Source organism: Lepisosteus platostomus, chromosome 1 (assembly GCF_059453375.1).
Source record: "Lepisosteus platostomus isolate fLepPlt1 chromosome 1, fLepPlt1.hap1, whole genome shotgun sequence".
NCBI lineage: Eukaryota > Metazoa > Chordata > Actinopteri > Semionotiformes > Lepisosteidae > Lepisosteus > Lepisosteus platostomus.
Genome location: NC_142611.1, coordinates 58888212 through 58910481, shown reverse-complemented (window position 1 = coordinate 58910481; position 22270 = coordinate 58888212). Strand labels below are relative to the sequence as shown.

The 22270-nt window shown below is 39.5% G+C and overlaps 1 protein-coding gene across 3 annotated transcripts in view; it reads right to left on the bottom strand.

Annotated features, from left to right (window-relative positions):
• Positions 1–4994: 4994 nt before the first annotated feature.
• The window catches only part of fhdc1 (FH2 domain containing 1), a 49759-nt gene continuing 32483 nt past the window's right edge, over positions 4995–22270 (bottom strand). For all 3 annotated transcript variants that reach the window (XM_088633197.1, XM_088633198.1, XM_088633199.1), the window contains exons 5-12: positions 20726–20811; positions 20531–20631; positions 16328–16398; positions 16112–16219; positions 15184–15254; positions 14557–14674; positions 13825–13989; positions 4995–11437 (exon numbers count right to left, since the gene is read on the bottom strand). In XM_088633197.1, the coding sequence (XP_088489323.1) occupies positions 9305–11437; positions 13825–13989; positions 14557–14674; positions 15184–15254; positions 16112–16219; positions 16328–16398; positions 20531–20631; positions 20726–20811 (2853 nt within the window). In that variant the 3' untranslated portion in view covers positions 4995–9304. The remainder of the gene's footprint in view (positions 11438–13824; positions 13990–14556; positions 14675–15183; positions 15255–16111; positions 16220–16327; positions 16399–20530; positions 20632–20725; positions 20812–22270) is intronic.

Here is a 22270-nt window from a genome sequence, read left to right as displayed (position 1 = left end):
GTGTGGAATATGTAAGTTCTCCCAGGGTTTCCTCTGGTTGCTCTGGTTTCCTCCCATAGTCCAAAGACATACTGGTAGGTTAATTGGTTTCTGAGAAAACTGGCCCTGGTGTGAGTGGGTGCCACTCTGTGTCTGTATCTGTGTGTGCCCTATGATGGACTGGCTCATATCCAGGGTGTACCCTGCCTTGCGCCCAATGCTTCCTGGCTCCCCCATAACCCTGAATTGGATAAGCTGTTGAAAGTGATGGGCTGAAATGTGATGGAAATGGTAAGAATGGTAAATTCTATATCATGGCACTACACTAAATTTAAATTCATGTTCAGAGTGTTACATCATGGTGTGCACCAAGAAATATGACTGCAGATTTAATATATAAGGCACCCAAGCAGTGCTTACAATCACTTTGCTGCCACATTTCCATAAAAGGCCTACAAACGTTATTTGAAATACATCATCATAGACTGGGCACCAGGAACAGGTTAAAACTGAAGGTCTTGTGTTATGTGACATTTCAGTTTTGCTGCATCAAAGCATGAATGTGACTTTCCTAAAGAGAAAACTGATATCCATTATGTGGCATACTGTATACTGTACTGTACTATATTGTTATACAAGGTATCAGACACTAATAGCTGCTGTATTTGTTTAATAACGTCATTTTATTATTATAATTTTTCTGTAAAATATTAAATAAAATAAATATCTGTATTTCTTCAATAAAATAGATATAAAAGCACTTTCACATTAAATTTCATATGTTAAAAAGATAAGAATGGAGAGTAAACGATCAGACTATTAATAGTTACTGCAAGGCTGACAAATCAAACTAATAAAAGACCACAGTTTTACAAGATGTTACTTCTTGTGATGTCTATTCTGATATACTGCACAAGCAGTATATACAAATCTGCCACAAATTTTGTGGCCATAAAAATAAGAGTAGACGGCACAGGTGGCTACATTGGAAGATTCTATATTTGGGATATATTATACAGTATTTGATCTAGCACAGTAAGGACAACTCATTACAGATTTGAACAAATTTAATGTATATCACTTGTAAGGTATAATACCACACCATACCATACCTTTCACATATGGTTCATATTGAGTTCAGGTTTTGTAGATTAGGTATTCCATACCTATACTTGATATGCGACTACTGTTTCACATACACCACTATAGAGAAATACAGTTTGGATGTCTCACATCTGCTGCTTGACTATATAATGTCATCCTTTATAAAAATCTTATTTGACCAGGCCTTTGTGAAAAACAAAATTAAGCTACAGTACATTGCATTATAGTTACATATACATGATTATAGATTCATTGTGCAGATCTTTGTACTGGTGATGAGCTTCCAGTTGTGGGCTTTAGCCAGCATCAAAACTACAGTATGATCTCATATATGTTTTGTTTTTATGCAAAGCTAGGTGTTGAGCAGACTAGTAATGTCAATGACCCTGGTCTCTAGTCAGCTCTATATTATACAGTATAAGGTATGAATGATGACTACATGGTTAACCTTTAGTTTAGCTTGTGTTTTAATGTCTAGATCACTTGCACTTGCACATTTCAGGTGGAGCTGGATCTTCTTCCCCAGTGAAAGATAACTTTGAAAATATGGAAAATCCTGTACCATGCGTGTACTGTACATGCATGTACCACAGCATCATCAGCGTACTAGGGTTCAGTGATTGAAGTCAGTGTGGTTTTTGTCTTTGGAGATTAAATAAATTACCATCCATTTGGTAAATCATGAATATGAGCTCTGCAGCAACAGGAACATTACAGGAAACAGGGAGTTAATTGCTTTGGTGACGATCACTATTTTGCTTCTGTCACTATTAAATGGATATCAATGGACTTGGATCATGTGCTGGGGAGAAAAGACCTGTTTGTGGCATTTTCTTTGTGGAGAAACCATTGAATGCCAGCTCCCTCACATACCATTACAGAGGGAATCTTTGATCCAATGACATGAAGACGACTATTGGAGACCTCATTCTGCTGCAGCCATTGAGATATTCCAGGAGGATTTGGTTGCCAGGGTTCGGTTTGCTGGGTGTCCAGGATGCAAGAAACTTAACTGTCCTTTATGGTAATCAAAGTGGCTGCAGTACTGAGTAAGTTCGTCCTGTTCTGTTCTTACTCATTGCTCTGGTTCCATAGTGAGGACTTTTCTTCCTTTGAAAAACCATTGAATAAACTCAAGTTGTGATTTCAAGGAAATCTGAATTTTTGCATAAAGTATACTTATTTCTTTCTATACAGTATGTGACACTACATTTAAATATTGACATTTTATTTAAGTGTATGTAACACAGAAGTAACACAGTATTGTAATTACTGTAATTACCTATAATTTTAAATTAAATGTAAGTTTTGACATTTCATTTCAGACTTTAGTAAGTAGGTAAGTTTAAAACATCTAAATGAATTTCAATCGACAATTTCAGTCTTTGAAAATGAAAAACGTTTATAGATAAAATGGTTTTAAATGCCTTGTAGCTGGGATGCCAAAGGTGGCTCCTTAACCTGCATTCCCCATGCACACCAACTACGTCACTACACGGTCTGAAGCAGCCGTAATACTGAAATGCGCACGAGTAAAGGCAGATTATCTAAGCCTGTTGCCAATTAACCCATCTCATTCCATCAGGTATCAAATCCTGGCTGTTGAAGTCATTCTTTCCTCTTGAGTCTCAGCATTTTTGTTCTCTCAGTATTTGATCTTCCAGTTCTGAATGTTTCATTTGACCTCAACTTCCTTCCTGGTGCTTTTTTCCTGAATAGCTTTATGTACTTAGAAACTTGCCTGGGCTCTTGACCACTCTTGGGAAAGACCACATTAGTGTTTATGATAAACTAGCTTTGACCTCTGCTATGATTTTGGACTGCACTGACTTTACATCCTGCACTCACTCTGAGCTCACAGAGTGGATTTTCTCGCAACCATCCCAGTTGGTGAGTACATATCAGAAGCAATTTTGGAATCATTTTAATAATACATTTACAGTATACTACATGGCAGCTTGGTAGTGGGTAAGTTTCTGCACTCAGTAGTGGTGGGTTGAGTTCAAGTCCCTAAGCTCTGACTGATGACCTGATGTGGCTTGGATGTGAAATTACCAGCCTACATATGTATTACAGTGAGTAATGCATATGTAGGCTGTACAGTACAGTAGTATTACTGTTGCCAGAAGTATTGAGATATGTCACGAAGCGTTCTTTCAGGGCCTATGCAGACAACACGATCCGGAGGCAAGTGAAGAAAACACGGGGAAAAAGGCATGCTAGGGGCTTGAAGGAAAACAGGGGAAAACAGCGCTGTGTCCACGCTGCGCTGGTGTTGGGGGGATGAGTGGCCGAGGCAAACAGTCCAAGGGAGTCCGAGGCAAATCCATGAAAGAAGCAAATGTCCAAAACCGGGTAATCCATCCTGACAGACAAACAGAGTTAAAAACAGGAGCGGGATCCGGCGGAGGGTCGGGGGACTAAAAAGGGGGTAACGGGACCAGAAGCTCCCAGATCCCGGACCCAGATGATCAGGACGCTGTAGTGAAGCCTATGCCGTTGAGTCGCTCCTGGACTCGTGGGTAGGCGGGCGTCCGGGCGTCCATGTTCCAAAGCTGAGCCCCAATAGGCAGGAACGTCTGGTTTATGTAACACAGGGGGCTGGAACCGGAGGCAGGTGCGGGAGATAAGCATAAAGAAGGCAGGGCTGGGGTGTCCTTAAGAAGAAGGGTTTACGATCGTGACAAGATAGTGAAGTCAAAACTGTTACTTTCACTATGAAATGAATAGTTACAAAGTTACTTCAGTTATACGTACCTCTTGGGTCAACCAAACTGATAGTGTTGAACCTCTTCATTTTCTATTAGGGAAAATGACAATGCCTCTTGTTGGTCAGGTGTTTGTTGTTGGGTCATTAGAAAGGAACTGCAGTTGCGTCAAAGAATACCACCTCCTCTGTGAGGCATGGTGGAGGTAATGTCATGACCTCAGGAGTGGCTCACTCATCTTTATTGACAATGTAAATAATGGTGACATTAGCAGAGTGAATCATGAAGTGTACCTACTGTAAATATGCAGCCTGCTTATGTAGAAGCAAATGCTTTCATACACCGTGCAGCATCGCAATGACAAACGGCTAATGCAACTAATGAGGTGAACTAATGAGAAAGAAAATCTTAGACTGGCTAATCTTCAAATACAGTATATATTTTAAATGCTGAAGAAAAAAATAGTTAGCACACCTCAAAAATAGTAAAAAGAAAAGTCAAAATCAAAGACTGAATGTTACCACTAAAATTTACTTAGTGAATGTGTTAATACTTGCTAATACTTAAGGTCACTTGAAAACACAGGATAGAGAACATATTATATTTTTGTTTTAATATGATCAAGTGTATAAATGGAATTACCAAAAGTGCATTTTAGAGAGTTATTATCATTAAAATTAATCTCATGATCACACACAAATTGCTTGCCTATAAAGCAAAAAATGGTTTTGACTGTCTCTATACATTTGAAGGACACTATATGTCACAATGTTTCGCAGAACACAATAATGTTCACCATCCTTGATGCTCAGTGCCATTTCTTATTAAATAGCACAAATAATGTACATCTTATACATTAGACAACATCCTCCTTCTTCCTTTAACGTTGTTGGAAATATTGTGTTTAATTGCAACTTACAATATAGATTTTTTTTTAAATCCCACTAGAAATGCAGTGATAAAAGGCATTTATATTTGGGCCATTTTTACCTGCTTTTTCCAATTCCAATGTGTAAATCTAGATTTTCTTTCTCTTTGCTGTGATTTATTGATTTCATTTATTTGCAGTAAAAACATGAAAGCTGATGGACGCTGTTCCTAGAAAACAGAACAAAATCAATTTAAAAAATGATCCGAGAGATCAATTTAGCACAAACCTGTTAATGTACCACTTGCCGTCAATAAACCACAGCCACAATCTAATGCTTCCCCAGCTGTTGTAACATTTTATTATCCACACAAGTTATTCTGCTGCGTGCAAACATCTACATGCCATACACAGAGTTTCTGTTTCATAAGGACACCTCTCACTCGTAGGAAGAAAACATTGAGACAATGCCATTTAAATCTGATCTTCAGCTGCATACAAAAATGGAGATTAAAAGCAGGTCACACACACTTCACCTTGAAAATACACAGTGATGTTCATTCACAGAGAAAGGACTTAAAATGATGATATGTTCAGAAAAGCTTTAATAGATAACAATTTGCTGATTAAATATAAATGTCCAGTACTGGTATTTCCTTAACCTACGTCACAATCAAAGACTATAGCATGGTATATATTTAACAATCACAGGTCTGATTGTCTATCCCCTTGATGAAGTACAGATCTGAACACTAATATTTGGATTGCCATAATACCTAAATCATACCAGTGAGTGCTTTATCACTCTTTTCTGCAGTTGAAGAAAAGAACACCTTGTAGCCAAATATCTAATCCTCAGAATTATGTCTGAGACATGATAATACATTGTCAATTTATAAGACCCCTTACAGCCACATTGTTTTTCCATTTTAAAATGTATTTCTTTGTCTGATACAATTGTCTTGGTTATTAAAATATTTATCTTATCAAATGCCAGCACCTAGAAGCTCACTGTAGTGATCTCCTGTAAATAAAATAACATTCAAATTTATGTACCATGAATTAGGAGGATTATTTTTCATTTTTATTTCTTTTTCTTAATCCAGAAATCAAGCAACTGAAGGGGTATAAGCAATGGGGGGTATAAGCATTTTCAACTACCAAATCATATTCTGAGAGAAGTTCTACTATTGATAACTGACAGCAGAATCTCCCAGCCTTCAGGCCAGATCAAACGACCATCAGTCACTGAAATTGCTAGGATCTGTCTGAAAGCGACCTAACTGAGCTGGGAATGTCATACTGGTAGAAGAGGTTGTCATGGAAGCTGAAGAGTGATATGGGGGTGTGTGGGAATGGGGATTCCACAAAAGGCCCACTGCTTTTATCAGGTCAGTCTCATAAGAGGCTGATTTATTACTGGGGTCCTCCTGGAACTGAAACATTTGAGAATTAGAAAGAATATTGGAAATAAACCCCGAAAGGAAGCATACATTTCTGCTATTGCTTCCAAATATGGTCATCTTGTTGCAAATTATATTAGTGTTAGCCTAATGAATACAGCCAAGGTAAAACTAGAGTTCACAGTAAGTGGCTATTATTTATAACCCCTATTTTTATAACCATTTACGAATATCCTTTCACATTAGCTTGGCTTATTTTGCACAAGTTTCATTTGCTTAGCAGAGCACAGCACACAGACTGAGAAAGGAGAAGGCATCCGCTACAAAAATGCCTCAACAGCAAGCTGCAGCCTCTAATTTAGTAGAAGGTATGCAGAGCTTTGTATGTCTGTATTCACCTTGAATTTTAAACAAGGGATTTTCTTTTCATTATAGCTTGAATGATTCTTGACAGTTGATCAAGAGAATATAGGGCACCGCTATACTAGTGAGGTTTCATTTATGATGAAACAGCAAAATACTTGATAAGAACCTCAGATTTAATTATGAAGAGCCAGAAACAGTAGTCTTCTCAGAGCTCAAGGACATACCCTACAATACTACTGTACAAAGGGCAGAACAGTTAAACTTCTCATAATTCACATTCAATTTTCTCACAATTTTCTAACATCATATATTTAGAGCACTGGAATATACTATACTTCCTTCAGGCACGTCTCGGGTATCCCATTTTCTACAATCAAGTCATCAAGAGATGACATTCTGCAATACTAGACCAAAATGAAGTGTAATTGTCCAGGGAAAAAGTATCAAATGCTACTGGAGTTACTTTTAAATATTAGAAGAAACAGAGGAAGAAAAGAGTACAGTATCAATAAAGGTTGTAACTGTAGCATGCATTTTGATTTAATAATTGCACGGTACACTAATCATTCAAGATTATTCACATACAGAATGATTATTACTGATATTCAATGCCACTGCTGTCTCAGAGTAATGCAGGCAAGCCTGACAGTGATCAATTAATTCTCACACATTTAATAGTATTGACAGATCCGGAAGATTCACAAAGTTATCAGTTAAAAAGTTTTGCTAGTATGTAGTAAAATACACAATGGTTTGCACACTTAGAACAGGTTCAATAAATTGGGACATTTGTTTCCAAATATAAACCTTTTCAGGTTTCCAAAAATAAACATTTCCTGAAACTTTGAAAGAAAACATTTCATATAAAGAGTACTGTACATAATCAGTTTATATAAATGGATTTAATATAAATACAGTATACCACGGTACAACCAATATTGTTAGCAGGCTAGACTATTACAAATGGGAATATTTAAGGTTATCTTACTGTAAATAAAGCCATTCAGTTGCAGAAGTTCTGAATCTTAGAAAAAAATATTTGGAAATAGGTTACAGCAATAAGGCTTAAACTGTACTTGATATAAGTGAACAGACACCACCTGAGATTTCATGTTGGCTATTATAGTGACAATATCTAGGAACAATAACAGTTTATCGCCACAAAATACGCATACAGACCAGAGGATAATACATTAGTTCTTGAACAGCCATGCCATAAACAGCAGGTCTAGGAAAAATGATGAAGGGGGTGCATAGTTAGCTAATGGGACATTGGTCAAATTAAACAGATAAAATCTCTAAGGCAAAGGATAACCCATTGTTGACTGCTAATAAGGTGACTGCAAGTCTAAAAGGGAAAAGGAGGAAGACGTCTGCCATGGCTGGGTTAGTCCCACACACTAATCCACTGTTGTGGATTCTCATTGTGTTGGCTATCAGAAATGGATATCCTCGGAACCGGCCTAATTAAACCAATTGCTTGGGTCCCCCTCCTGTACATTCTTCATACTGGGCTTTCAAGGCTAGAAACCAACCGACCTTATTTTCAGAATATGTAAGCATATTATACCCACTCATACTTTAGCAGTTATGCACACTTAACAAAATAAATACAGACTCTTGCAAGCCTAATCTATTTACTTATGTCATCTCTGTGTACTTCAGGTGACGCTGCAGTAGTCATTCAAGCCTGGTTCAGATGCCATGGAATGCTAGGAAGATGTTCCCCATGTGCTAAAAATATCTAACCCACCATCTGCTTTGGTCTTCTAGAGAGGGTGTAATGCAGAGAATGGTGGACTTTTCTCCTCACTAACAGCGTGTTTTTTCTGTTTGGCACAGGCGTGTTAAAAAGGCCAGTGGTGTCACAAACATTACAATTCAGCATTTTGATCAGTATTCCAAAAAACCTCTGGGCAAATTGAATGTAATCAAACAGCTAACAAAGTTCTGACAAGCATTAGTCTGGAAAGAAAAGGGGAATACTATGCTAATCAAACTTGTATATCAGGCAATTAAGTTGAAATTATAAGGAGTATTTTTTATATGGAAACAACACAAAAATGTTACTTCAATGCAGATCTATACAGTCCTTTTTAAATATGCAGCACAAGCATATTCTAGAAAATATCTACTATAATGTGTCTGTCTTATCCACTTTAAAATGGATGCATTCCTAACATTAAAATTGCCTGACCCTCTTCAAGCAGCAGTTATACAAAGCCCAAAGTAAGACAGCCATAATATGTGATCTTCAGAGAGAATGATGCCACTGAAGGTAATATGGCTTTGCAAAGTATTTATCTTTAGCGCTAAAACCACTTTAAGAACAGAGGAAGTCACCAACACAGAGCAGCATAACAACATTTCAAGAGCTCCTAAGATGAATGAACTCCTTTCATACAGCTTATTTCATCCAAGTGAGCAGATCAGCAGCATCATGACATGTTCAATAGTATTTACACTTCGTTAAATTAATAAAAACAATGTTAAAGCAAGTGTAAAGGTTCCTTGGAAAAGACTAGTCATTTGCCAGTTCCTTTCCTTGGAAAGACTGGGGTATTTCACGATATTCACTGGAAAAATCCTAGTTCTAACACACATTCTCAAACATTACACACAGTTCTAAGCCATCGTTTTCATTTTTAATTGTCCTTTAAGATGCAATGTCAGTTTTGCACTTATCATGGCTGCAGTCATAATTAAACAGTCTTAAAAAAGCTGGGCTAATTAGCTATCTAAGGACAATGCCACTCTAAAGTTCTTTCCCGTTAAGGCCATGATCAAGTAAAACTATGTAATATTATGGCAAGAAGCAGAAAAGTGAATTAAAAAAAACATAAACAAGCTCTACAAAAAAAGAAAGAGTTCACATTCTACTTCCATGTAGGTTTTAGAGATTTGCCTGTGGATATCCTGCTCAAGTCTTTAGACTGGACCACCGACTTCTCGGAAAAGCTGCTACCTTTGCGGGACTGCTCTCTTTTGGGAGGTGGTGTCTCACTGCGATGGGGGTTCCTGTTGGACACTCGGACACTCTGTACTCTCCTCAGTGTGCCCTGAGTGTTTTCTTCATCCCTTGGTGTGAGGGGGGTATTTCCAGTCACGTCCTTGCTCACAGGTTGCCTCTGAGACCCCGTCCTGGTGGGAGTGGCAGTTTTGGAAGGTGTTGTGGGGTTTGAATTTGGGGCCAGGTCCTTTTTCATCCTCCTGGAGGAGGAGGCCACTGTGTTCCGTGCGAAGCTGGGGGTGCTAGCCAGGGCCTTGCCATTGTGAGTGGGAGTCTGAGGCGCACTTCCTGCAGAGGCTGCCTGTGCCTGGGCCAGGGCTCTCATGGTAGAACGACACATTTTCTCCTCAGGCTTGGGCTTGGGAATGTTCCTTACAGGTTTGGCACTGGGCTTTTTCACTGAGGGGGTGCGTGTTTGTTCCCGGGCTCTACCGATGCTGGCTGTGGCTGGGGTCCCTTTCTGAACTTTGGGGTCCTCAGCAGGAAGGCTGGAACGCCGAGGAGTCCTGGGGGTGTGCTCCAATTTTCTAACTGGGGTGCTCTGGTCCCGCTGTGAGTGCCTTGTTTCAGAACTGCTGCTCTCACGGGCTGACAGCTTCTCAGTTTTCTTAACAGAACTACCTAACCTGCTCACTCGTGAAATCGGCACCACTTTCCGCAAATTTTGGCTCTCTGAAGCAGTTAGCATTCTTACAGATCGTCCGGTTCCGCTGCTTCGAGTAGCTGGCAGTTTTGACGTTGGCTTTGTTTTCAAAGGTCCTGTTTTGGTGCTGCTAACGTCTACAGTTTTCTCATCTTTCTTTTCTTCAGCTGCCTCACAGCTGTCAGATGCTCCCTCTTCAGTGGTGGCAGAGTGTGTGATAGAAATTGACGGATCATTTGTAGATTCCGATTCCAGGTTGAGAGAAAGTGAACTCTGATCTTTCAGATTATCCTTACCAGGACCCAGGGCCTGGCAGTCATACTCATTGCCTTCCTTAAAAGCAAGAGAATCATCACAGATTTCAGAGTAGTCAAAGGTTACAGAACAGTCTGTTTCTGTGCGATCAACAATGTAAAAAATTGGTCTCTTGTTGGATACCGAATTATCTAAAGGCAGAGGTGTATCACATGTGGTTGAGGAAACAGTGCTATTGTCCTCCTCTTCTTTTTTAGAAGAGGCTGTAAACTGGGACGATTCCATTTTCCAATCAGACTCTGTACTGGGGGAGCTCTTAGTAGAAGGAGAGGCATCATCAGGAATCTTTGACGCATCTTTGTCTATTTCTAAATCAGTCACAACAACATCTCCTTGATTTACAAAGTGCATATTATTGTTGTTTGGAGTGACAAGGTCAAATGCTTGAAGTCCTTGGACCAAAGTGTGCTTGGTCACGCTGACATTAATTTGCCCACAACTGATGCCTTTTGTTTTCTGAAATACATTCTTGTTTAGGCCATTTCTGTTCACACCAAGACTTTCTGAAACAGTAGCATAATTATTGTAACTGTTCAAAATCGGATCTTCATTGATATTTGAATTCCCATTAAATGCAACAGCAGCAATCTGGGGAGAAGATTCCTTGTCTGCACATGGGGTTGTAACTTCCTTCCCATGTAAGTGCTGGCTTTTCACACCCAGTTCGCGATTGTCATCCTGGGAATCCATCCAGGCTGTGCTCTTCCTAGCAAGGCGACTGGAGGCTCTTGGAAGGCTGTTAAACTTAGTGGGATCCTCTGCGCTGGACCCCTCCAGGAAGCTGCGGAGCTCCCGGTCGGCCATGACCGCCAGAGAGTGCCTGGAGCGCTTGACGCTAGAGGAGCGGGCCAGCGGGCTGTAAGGCCGCTGCTGCAGGAAGTCCAGCAGGCCTTCTTTGGTCAGCATTTCCACATCATTCTCACTGCTGCTGCGACCGAAACCTCCGCCACGCTCCCCGCCTGCCCACGAGTGACGCTTCTCCTCCAGCTCCCGCAGCCTCCTCTGTCTGGCAGCCTCCTTCAGGTCCCGCTCGAGGTTATCCTGCAGGGAGAGGGAGACACGTGAGTGCACAGGACCATAGTGCGCAGGCTACTCCTTGTACCCTGGTCCCCTGAAAGAACAAAGCCACCACCACCTAATGGAAGATCTCTACCCTCAGGGGCAGGAGACTGTGTTTATATCAACGCTGCCAAGAGAAGAGTTACAGGTGATAGCAAATACAACCACGAGGAGAGATAAGGCTCGGGTTTCCTCCCACAGTCCAAAGACTCACAGACTAACTGGCTTCAGAGACAATAGGCCCTAGCAAGCAGGGATAGGCTCCGCGGCCCCCCAACCTGAATTGGATGGAGAGGCTTGAAAAAGCAGGTGTGAGCCTGGTCAGTACCTGGAAGGGAGACCTCCTGGGAAAAACTAAGATTGCTGCTAGAAGAGGTGTTAGCGGGGCCAGCAGGGGGCACTCCTCACTCTGCGGTCCATGTGGGTCCTAATGCCCAAGTATAGTGATGGGGATACTATACTGTATGAGACGTAAAACCGAGGTCCTGACTCTCTGTGGTCATTAAAAATCCCAGGGTGTATCTCGAAAAGATTAGGGGTGTAACCCCGGCGTCCTGGCCAAATTTCCCATTGGCCCTTACCAATAATGGCCTCCTAAAAATCCCCATCTATGAATTGGCTTCATTACTCTGCTCGTCTCCCCACTGTGTGGTGAGCGTTCTGGCGCACTATGGCTGCCGTCGCATCATCCGGGTGGGGCTGCACATTGGTGGTGGTGGAGGGGAGTCCCCATTACCTGTAAATCGCTTTGAGTGGAGTGTCCAGAAAAGCGCTATATAAGTATAAGAAATTATTATTATTATTATTATTATTATAAATATAGGGTGGCTCTCTCACGAACTGTTGCGTGGCCTTCTAGAAAATGCTGGCATATTTGTAACCAGAACCTGGATGCCCAAGCCTAAGAGCCAGGATGCTGTGCTGTCACTCAGCCAGAAACTTGTCATGTTACATATTGTCCTCTAGCACATTCACGACATGGTCACTGGACCCAAACACATACTATAACACAAGGATCATGGCCATCCTGCAGGAGAAGCTTCTTCCCACAGGTGTTGCAACTGTGAATACTGGCCACAACATCACAATGTAAGCTTCAGGCAGATAAGCAATTGAAATACGGCTCTTATTATCTCCCATCTTTTTTATATTCTTTATATTATAAGGTCATAAAAAAAACTTGCCGTATAATCAAAGTTAAAAGACCTTGAGTCCTTTGACATGTTTTGGAATAGGTGCTCCATGTAATAAAAATAATAATAACCAGACTGCCACATCCACAGCACATAATGTATAACTTCCTCCTTCTTGCCTCTTTATGGCAGTACAATAAGTAATAAAGACCTCAGAGTAGATCACATAGCAAAGGGGGGGCTGCTCATTTTTATGACATCCTCTACGCGATAAAAAAGTCCTGAAGTCCTAGGCAGTAGACAATACTGAGCATGGAGGTGTGTATAAGTCAGCACAATACAAAAGGGTGAAATGACATACATAATATATGTACAGATACACAAAGGTACAAATAAACAGATTTACAGATAAACAAAGTACTGAATATATAGAAAGATGCATGATGGCACACACTATATAAAGAAGAGTACAAAGTACACAATATAGAGAGAGGTGTACAGAAGACACAGAGTGCTAGAGGAGGAGGTGTAAAGATTCACTGGTATGCACAGAGTGAGAGGTGAATCATTGGGGCAAGCCTGTGGTGGATGAAGTGGATCCCCTCCTATATGTTAAACTGTTTTTAGGATCCAATTATGACCTTCCTCAGATCCTCAGACTCTTTTCCTGCATGAGAAGTAAAACCAGCCCCTGTGTTTATTTTGTACTATATAGAATACTCGTTTTGGCACCTGCATGATCCTGTCAAATGGTTCGATATTCTTACTTTTTATTTTATTAGTGTCACACTGTCAACAGAAGTTTTATTTCAACTGAACCTATGGAGTTCAATGGAAGAATGGAGGGATAATGACAAACAAGACAATTTTTGTCCTATAGCCAGGCGGCTGCCCCTGTACAAAACAGGTTAAGACAAAAATATATTCCACTTAAAATGCTCAATAATTATTACCAAACCTGATTCTTGGATGCTGTTATTTCTTGTGAAATGCTAAAAAAACCATGCGTAATTTATGTGTGTTTAAAAAAACAATTAATTTAAGTTCAGGGCTTTGATACTTTTTATCAACACAATGTATTCCTAACCAAGTCAACCTGTTGGAAGCATAACATCTATATACTGTATATTCCTGCACATTAATAGTAATATTAATGGAACAAACAAACTAAAAAATGCAATTATTTTTTGCCTGTCAAAACACAAGAAAGGAGAAAACACCTTCCCAGCTATCTACCTTAACAGCCTTTTTGAATTTGAGACAGAAATCCTGGAATATCTTGAAGCACTCGTCCAGTTTAAAAGTCTCTTTGTCTTCACAGAAGAAATCGATGAGAGCATTCCCTTCCTTGCGCAGTTCCAGCTGGTGCCTCTTCAGGTCCTGCAGGGTTTGGTCTGAACTCTGGAGCAAAAACAATGGCACAGCTTCTTCAGCAAGACAGCACAATGAGCTGGGAAGCAAACACAACTCACACACCTCTCATCAAGCCAGGGTTGCCAACATCTGTAGAAGAACTGGAGACGATGCATGGGTAGGCACTTGTGCAACTCGCATGGATCGAAAGAGGGGTATATTCATGTCTTTTTAAGGAACCCCTTACACCTTCACACATTAAAGGATTTGTTTTCAATTTTAGGGGGTTGACAGGTGTAAAGACTCAAACAGAATTCCATGCTAACATCTTTCGGCCACAGCACAACACAATTCCAGTCCAGAGAAAAATATCATCATTGAATTACTATAATTATCCCAAACAAATAGGGTAGTTGATGGTATGAAGGTCAAACATAAGACTGTGAGGCAAACAAGAAGACTTACAAGGCAGATTAAAGATAAGGAAGATGGTTATTCATTACTTTTATCCATTACATTAATTTTTGAGATAACACAATTAATGCATTGTTCGCTTCGTCAGTGGTGCCAATGTTTATAGGTGGAACCCAGTGTGGCTGTGTGTTTTGTATTCACCTGTAAAAACTCATCCAACTGCTGCAACAGCTCTGTATCCTGTTGAATGTTTTCTTCAAGTGATTTAGTTCTTGTGGACAATGACTGCAACTCCACTTCAATGTTTTCCACTGATATTCTGTAAATCAGTCAAAATACAACAATTATACATTAAACATTTACATGACTGAGTATTTTGAATGATCTCAGAAATCTAATATAATACAAAACTTAAGCTCTAGAACTAAACATCTATTCGTAGAATCTATTTAACACCTACGTGACTTTGTTTAAAAAGGATATATCCTGGGGGGGTTATTTTTGCATTTGACTTACGCATGCTATAAAAATGCAAGCTTAGAGACCAGTACTAAAAAGGGAGTTATTATGTACTGTATGTTGCATAACCAACATAAACTGTTAAGCCCTTGTGTATCCAGTGAAAGATCATCAAATTATGAGGAGTCTTGTTTTGCAGTAATGGCCTTGCAATACACTGAATGTTGCAGAAAAAAAACATCTCTGAAGTACAGTAGAGAGTAGCCAGCATCTGTGGTAATAAAGGTCTCTATCTCAGCTCTACTTTAAGTCACCCTATGTGAAGTGTCTTTCTCATATTAATCCAGTAAGGAAGGGAGCTGGCTTTACCGGGCTGCACTCTGAACATGCTGCAGCTTTTCTGGGAATTTCAGCAGGGTCTCATCTTTCTTCTGGGCTTCCTGTTTGTAGAAAACAGAAAACAATTACTGAGTGCAGAAGAAAAACGCTTCATTTGCATGTGTGGGAAACAGCTTTGCTCTCAGGCGTGTTTTTTTCCCCACCTACACAATTTCTTATTTGTACATCCAAATCCTCAAAAGCAGAGCAATGTTAAGACAAACTAGCCAGGCATCTGCAGTTCTTCACTGTTGTATATGCCGTGCGCAAAAATATTTTAGAGGTTTTAGTCCAGATGCATATTATGAAATAATGGGCTTACACAATGGAAATAAAATGCATAACTACAAATTTAGAGTTTATATTTATTAACACATTTCAGTTTTTGTAGCATGAAATTTAGAAAAGGGACAAACACCTGAATCTCAAAATCAAAAGAATTAAAATTATTTTCAACAAATAGTCTTCTTTAACTTGTTGGCTCCAGCCTTTGTGGTTAACCAATTTCAAGTTAGCTTGAGTATGTTGTAAACAAATACAAAATACTATGAGTTTGGTTAAATTTCAATGAATGAGATAGAGAGATGAGATATACATGGTGTGACTCATCTAGTTGAGGGAAAGGCAGCCTATCTGAGGCAGGACAGTCTGCACAAACCCCCTCTCAGTGCTGCGATGGTTGAGCTAAGGAGCTGCTGCATGGATGTACAGTAGATGGGGTGTTGGGGAGGGGGGACGAGAGAGGGATTTGCGAAGGGAAGACCTGGGTGTGAGACTTGTATACGTAGGCAAGCAGAAATGCATGAGATGAGGATCTAACTTTCCTCCTGAACTTCTGTTATAAACTCTAAAAGTAACCTAAAACTGGCCTCATGGGACACTAGATGAAGGCTTGTTTCAGCCCAGAAAAGTTACATACCAGTGCAACAAAGTGTAGAAGGTTCATCCCTGGCTTGTTGGCCCTCGTGTCTGCAAGCTTGAGTAAGGATGAGAGCTTGAAGCCTACTGCATTGCCAGCATAGCCCCCCTAAACAGACATTGAGGGTAAATTACACCGGACACACAGTTACAGTACAAAACAGACAATTCTGAGTTTAAATTTGAAGTGCAGTACTGTATGTCAGTTGCCACTTACTGCATTCATGATGTTTCCAGCCTGGAGCACTAAGTGTAGAATAGCATGTAGCTCTTCACATGTCATGAGTTCTGCAAAAAGTCATTTAAAGTGGGATTGGGTTATAAAAGTAATGATATACAGCACAAAGCAATGTTTTATTTACAAATGGTCAATTTCTGCTTCTCTGGATAGAGGTTTCAGTCCTTAATCCTGTGAATAAATTAGAGGTGGGTCTTGGATAACTGAGTCATTGAAAAACACAATAACTGTAAAAACACTGGGAGTAGGATTTTGAGAAAAACAGACCAATTTTTGAAAGTATTACTGATAAATCTAGCGGCACATGTTTGTTGGACTAAAGAACTTCAACTTAAATTCTTTAAAAGAAAAGAATATTGTGTTATTATCCACTAATGTACAGGAAATATAGCAAGTATTAATTTGGGAACATTTTGAAAAATCTAAAATTCTTATTCATAAAATATTTGTAAAGCAGTCAATGTCCTTCCTATTCACATAACCAGTGCTGTGATATACAATATGTTTGTAATTTGTTGAATATATTGAAGCCCCACAGATATAAACCTCAATATGAGGGTGTTATCAGGTCTGGCAGCAGCCATTTCTGTGAACAAGCTAATAACTGTCATGGTAAAAAAATAGCTTAGGTACGGTATGGTGAAATGGTGGCACCAAGGTAGAAATAGGATGTAATTTAAAGGTGTTAACAGTTTATTAGTTTCGCATGTAAAACAGCTCTAAACATGACGTAAAGGACATCACACTTAAATTCACAGTTTGGAATTTATTACTTGGATTATAACAGGATAAGTCTGGTTTCAAATAGAACGTTCAGCATCTAGGATGAGATACTGGACGACATGAAGTTATTAACATTGCAAGCTTCTTTCAAGTTTTAATTTGATATATATGTAAAAAATTACAAATTACAAATGCCTGATTGTGATACATCTTTCTGTAATTAAACATACAGTTGCAAGAAAAAGTTTGTGAACCCTTTGGAATTACCTGGATTTCTGCATTAGTTACTCATGCAAATGTGGTCTGATCTTCAACTAAGTCACAATAATAGACAAACACAATCTGCTTAAACTAATAACACAAACAATTGTACTGAACACATCATTTAAACATTCGGTCTAGGTTGGAAAAAGTATGTGAACCTCTAGGCTAATGACTTCTCCAAAAGGTAATTGGAGTCAGGTGTTCCAATCAATGAGATGAGATTGGAGATGCCCTGCCCTATGAAAAAGGCACTCAAAGGCTGGTTACTGATAGAGTCTGCTCTTCTCAAGAAAGAGCTGTTCATATGAACCATGCCCTGATCAAAAGAAATGTCAGAGGACCTTAGAAGAAGAATTGTAAAGATGCATAAAGATGGAAAAAGCTAAAAAAGCATTTCTAAAGGCCTGGGTGTTCATCAAGCCACAGAAAGACAAATTGTCTACAAATGGAGGAAATTCAGTACTGTTGCTCCTCTCCCTATGAGTGGGCATCCTGCAAAGATCACGGCAAGAGCGCAGCGTGCAATGCTAAAGGAGGTGACAAAGAACACTAGGGTAACAGCAAAGGACCTGCAGAAATCTCTTGAACTTGCCAAAGTCTCTGTTCATGTGTCCACTATAAGAAAAACAATGAACAAGAATGGTGTTAATGGAAGGACGGCATGGAGGAAACCTGTAACGAACAGTTCTTTCAGGACCCTATGCGGACGACACAATCCAGAATAGTGAGGAAGGAATACACTAGGGAAAAGTCATGCAGGAACAGGGATGAATGGGGGGGGCGTGTCCATACGGTGCTGGTGATCCGGGGAGGTGTGGCCAAGGCGAACAGTCCAGAATAAATCCAAAAGGCGGAATCCAAAAACGAAAGCAAAAGGTCCAAGGCTGGGAAATCCGTCCAAACAGGAGATTAAAATCCGGTGCCGGATCAGGACTGGTGGGGGGAACAAGGACAGGAGCAGGAAGTTAAAACCGTTATGGAGCCAGGCACAACCAGGTCCCGGGCTCGCACGATACGGGGATCAGATGCAGAGCCACAAGTAAGGTGCGCGCCTGGCTTATAAAGGCGAACTGAACCGGAGAGAAACAAGGAACAGGTGGCGGGAGTGATGCAAATGAGGAAGGGCTGGAGCGTCCTTAAGAGGAGGAGTTTGCGATCGTGACAAAACCACTGCTCTCTAAAAAAAACATTGCTGCATGTCTCGTGTTTGCAAAAGACCACCTGGATGTTCCAGATCTCAACCCAATTGAGATGCTGTGGCATGACCTGAAGGGAGCTGTTCATGAAAGGAATCCCAGAAATCTCAGTGAACTGGAACAGTTTTGTAAGGAGGAATGGTCTAAAATTCCTCCTAGCCGTTGTGCAAGTCTCATCAGCAGCTGCAGGAAATGTTTGGTGGAGGTTACTGCTGCTAAAGGAGGTTCTACCAGTTACTAAATACAAGGGTTCACATACTTTTTCCAGCCTGGACTGTGAAAGTTTAAAGGATATGTTCAATATTGGCAAGAAGGACAATTGTTTGTGTGTTATTAGTTTAAGCAGCTTGTGTTTGTCTATTATTGTGACTTAATTTTTATGAGTAATTAATGCAGAAATCCATATAATTCTAAAGGGTTCACAAACTTTTTCTTGCAACTGTAAAAACATGGGTTGTGCTCAAAAACAGTCCAAACAACATAACCTTTCCAGCTAAGAGTTACATGTTTTTGTTTTTCTATTTGGTGCTCCACAAGGCTGAATGACTTATTGTGTAGATCTACATCCTGGTACAGGTAGTTCTCGATTTATACAACATGCGTGTCCTTGAAAAATGCCGTGCAAATTACAAACTATTTCTCCATCGAAAATATGAAAATAAGGGGAATGTTTTCTGGGTCCTCTCCCAAACAGTGGGTTAAAATCCTGAATGGAAACATTTACATATACTGTATTAATTAATTCATTGGTATTAATACAGTAGTATTAAAATTCACCTTTTAAAATAGATGCTTGTTAAAGTTTATCAATTTTATGCAAGATGTGAAGGGAAGATTGCTGTTAGTGATGGGTAGTGAGTCACATGTCCAAGGAAGCAACTATATTGCACAGTTATTTCTGGTCCTTTTACTGAGAGCCTTTTAAATGATACTTATAAAAAAGTCTCATAAGTAACATTAGAAATAGTTTTTTCCTTACTTAGGTTTTTAGCCAATTATTAATCATGGATTGTTTTGTTTAATCATTTTATTAATTGAATGTTCAAGGTGACAATTTTGATTTTACTTGTTTTTTAAAATGACTTAAAAATGATTTATTTACACATGCCTTGCACTGAATTTCATTTCAAGATTTTTTCCACATAAGTTCACATTGTTTGGTGGTTTGTTGAGTTTGTGATCACTTGTCCATTGGATCCTGGATTTGATTCCAGCTTGGTATCCCTGTATTTGTGTGGGTCTCTCTGGGTTCCTCTCCCCTCCCAAGACAGACAGGAGAAATTTGTATCGGCTGCTCTGAATTGTCCCTTCATAGTGTGGCGGGGTTCAAGGGGAGCTTAGTGTGACCGATACTAGCTATGGGACGTCAGGGAAGTAAAACCAAATTAGCATGACTCAAATGATGTCATATAACTCGTGGCCTTCCTCTTCTACAGTCTAATGGACAAACCATAGTCATTCATTAGTCTCTGTTCTATTTGGAGTAACAGGTAGTCAAAAAACACAAGACACTTTAGAATGCTGAAATACCAGTCTCATTGTGCCCTTTTCTGATTCATAAACAGTGAATATGAACGGTAGTCACTTTACTGTGACATAAGCTTAGACTGTCAGGAAAAGTATTCTGTAGCAGAAACCAACGTTTTTGAGGTAGTATACTGTAGGTACTGTACAAATCAAATTGACTGAGATGATTGAAGGTGTTTTGAGGAGACAGGGGATTTATAACTTGATTTTGTTGGCCTATAGCCTTAAATTATAGTGTGAAATACAGGAAATGACAATGTCTAATTCACATAGCATAGTCTTCTTACACTCAAACTGTGGTTTTTGAACAGGGAGCTATAATCAAGTCCACACCCTGAATTGTTTGTAATGTTTATAACAAAAGCACTGGACCACTTGCCCCGGACCATACATGTCAATGTTAGGATATTACCAGGTGCTCTCCTGTAGATAAACATGTTTGAGACTTCTCCAGGATGAGGGATTTAATTACCTTTTGTGGTCATACGAATGACATCAATATCATTGTTCAACACAGAGCAGGTTGGAACGAACTCTTCCTTTAGCACCATGGCTTCAATTCGAAGATCAAAACTAAACAATAGAAGCAAAATCAAATTAATGTAATTAATTTTAAGCCTACTGTACATTAATGAGAAAAATATCTGAAATTCACTGTGCATCTTACCTTGGCACCTGTAATAAAAGGTACATAAATGAATCCACCAGGGTCAGTTTACTTGTGTCCCCCTTGAATGCTTTGAGTTTCTTTGCCTGTCAAGCACAGAGTAAATATGAAAATCAATACTGTCACATTCAGTGACCACAGCTGCACACTTTCCTGGCAGCTTCCAAAGGACATCACTGTTCCAAGCAGAAATGTGCTGCACAGAAAGCAATCATAAATTCAATATCAAAATAACAACAGCAATGCCAATGATTGTTATAAGTCTAACTCAATTTCCAGGAGACTACAGCTTCTAATCAGAGCTTACATGCAATAAATTTCACCAATTTACAATTACAGACTTCTATCTATCTTTATCCATCCATCTGTTATTACCACTTCCTTATTCTCATATCACTGTAACATGAAGTGATCTTGTTGTTCTTTACCAATTCATTTAGTATCACACAATCCGCAAAGGGCTTAAAAAACTAAAGGAAGCAAAAACTGCCAGGATACACACACCTTTGTCAGCAATATTAGTGCTGTCAGTATTTATTAAAGAGCAACTCTTTTACTGAGAAGTGATCCTACTGTATAAATTATCCTTCCATTATAAATTCAAGATGCACACTTTAATTCTATTCGCAAAAAGCACCCCTAGAGCATCACATTGATATTTACAAATGCAGCTGGAGCTGTGCAAAGCCCTGTATAAGATACCAAAGCCATCTTCCAGCTCAGAAGCAATTTCTGTTGTGGAACTAAGTCAGTATTCAATTGAAACAGAGAAGCACTAATTCCCAACTTCCCCCGTGTAAGATCAATTCTAAGACCACCCATTTTTCATCACGACTTTGCCTCTCGACTGCAGTAGGTATTTTAAATATCAAGCCATGTAGGTATAACAGTGTAAAGCATATAAAACATAGCTGCGTTTATAGCTGTGTACAGTACGTTTCGAAAAAAAAATCTGTATTTTGGATTTTATTCGAATGTTTTTGGCATCACTTTTATTAACTGATCATTCATGACTAACCATGATACCATTAGTAAGGAAGTGAATTGGGTTCAGGTGATGAGAAGAGTGGGTGATCAAGAAAAAAAAACATAGAATGGAAGCAATAAGCCCCGCTTGTTAGAAGAACAAAACCCTCATGTCATCGTTATGCTGGAGCCTGGTCTAAATAACCTGGTCTAAATAACCTCAGAAGTGGAACCAAGTCCTCTTTAGAGAAGAATCAAGGTTTGATGTAGACTACACTGACAGACATCAGTCTGTGTGCCACAGATCTGCAGAATATGTCAATTTTTGTGCTGAACAGACCAATCGACAAGGAGGTAATTCTAGTGACATTCTAGTCTGTGATGTTTAGTCATCACAGACCTGAATTTGTAGTGACTGATGACTACCTATCCACATGGTGATACATTTGTCCTTGGCCCCAACGTTTGCACTTCTTGTGGACTTGTCCTGATGTAACAAAAGTTAAGCAGGACAACGAGTGTCCTCATGCTGCTTGTATAAGACCGGCTTTCTTTGCAAAACGTTTAGGGAGAAAAACG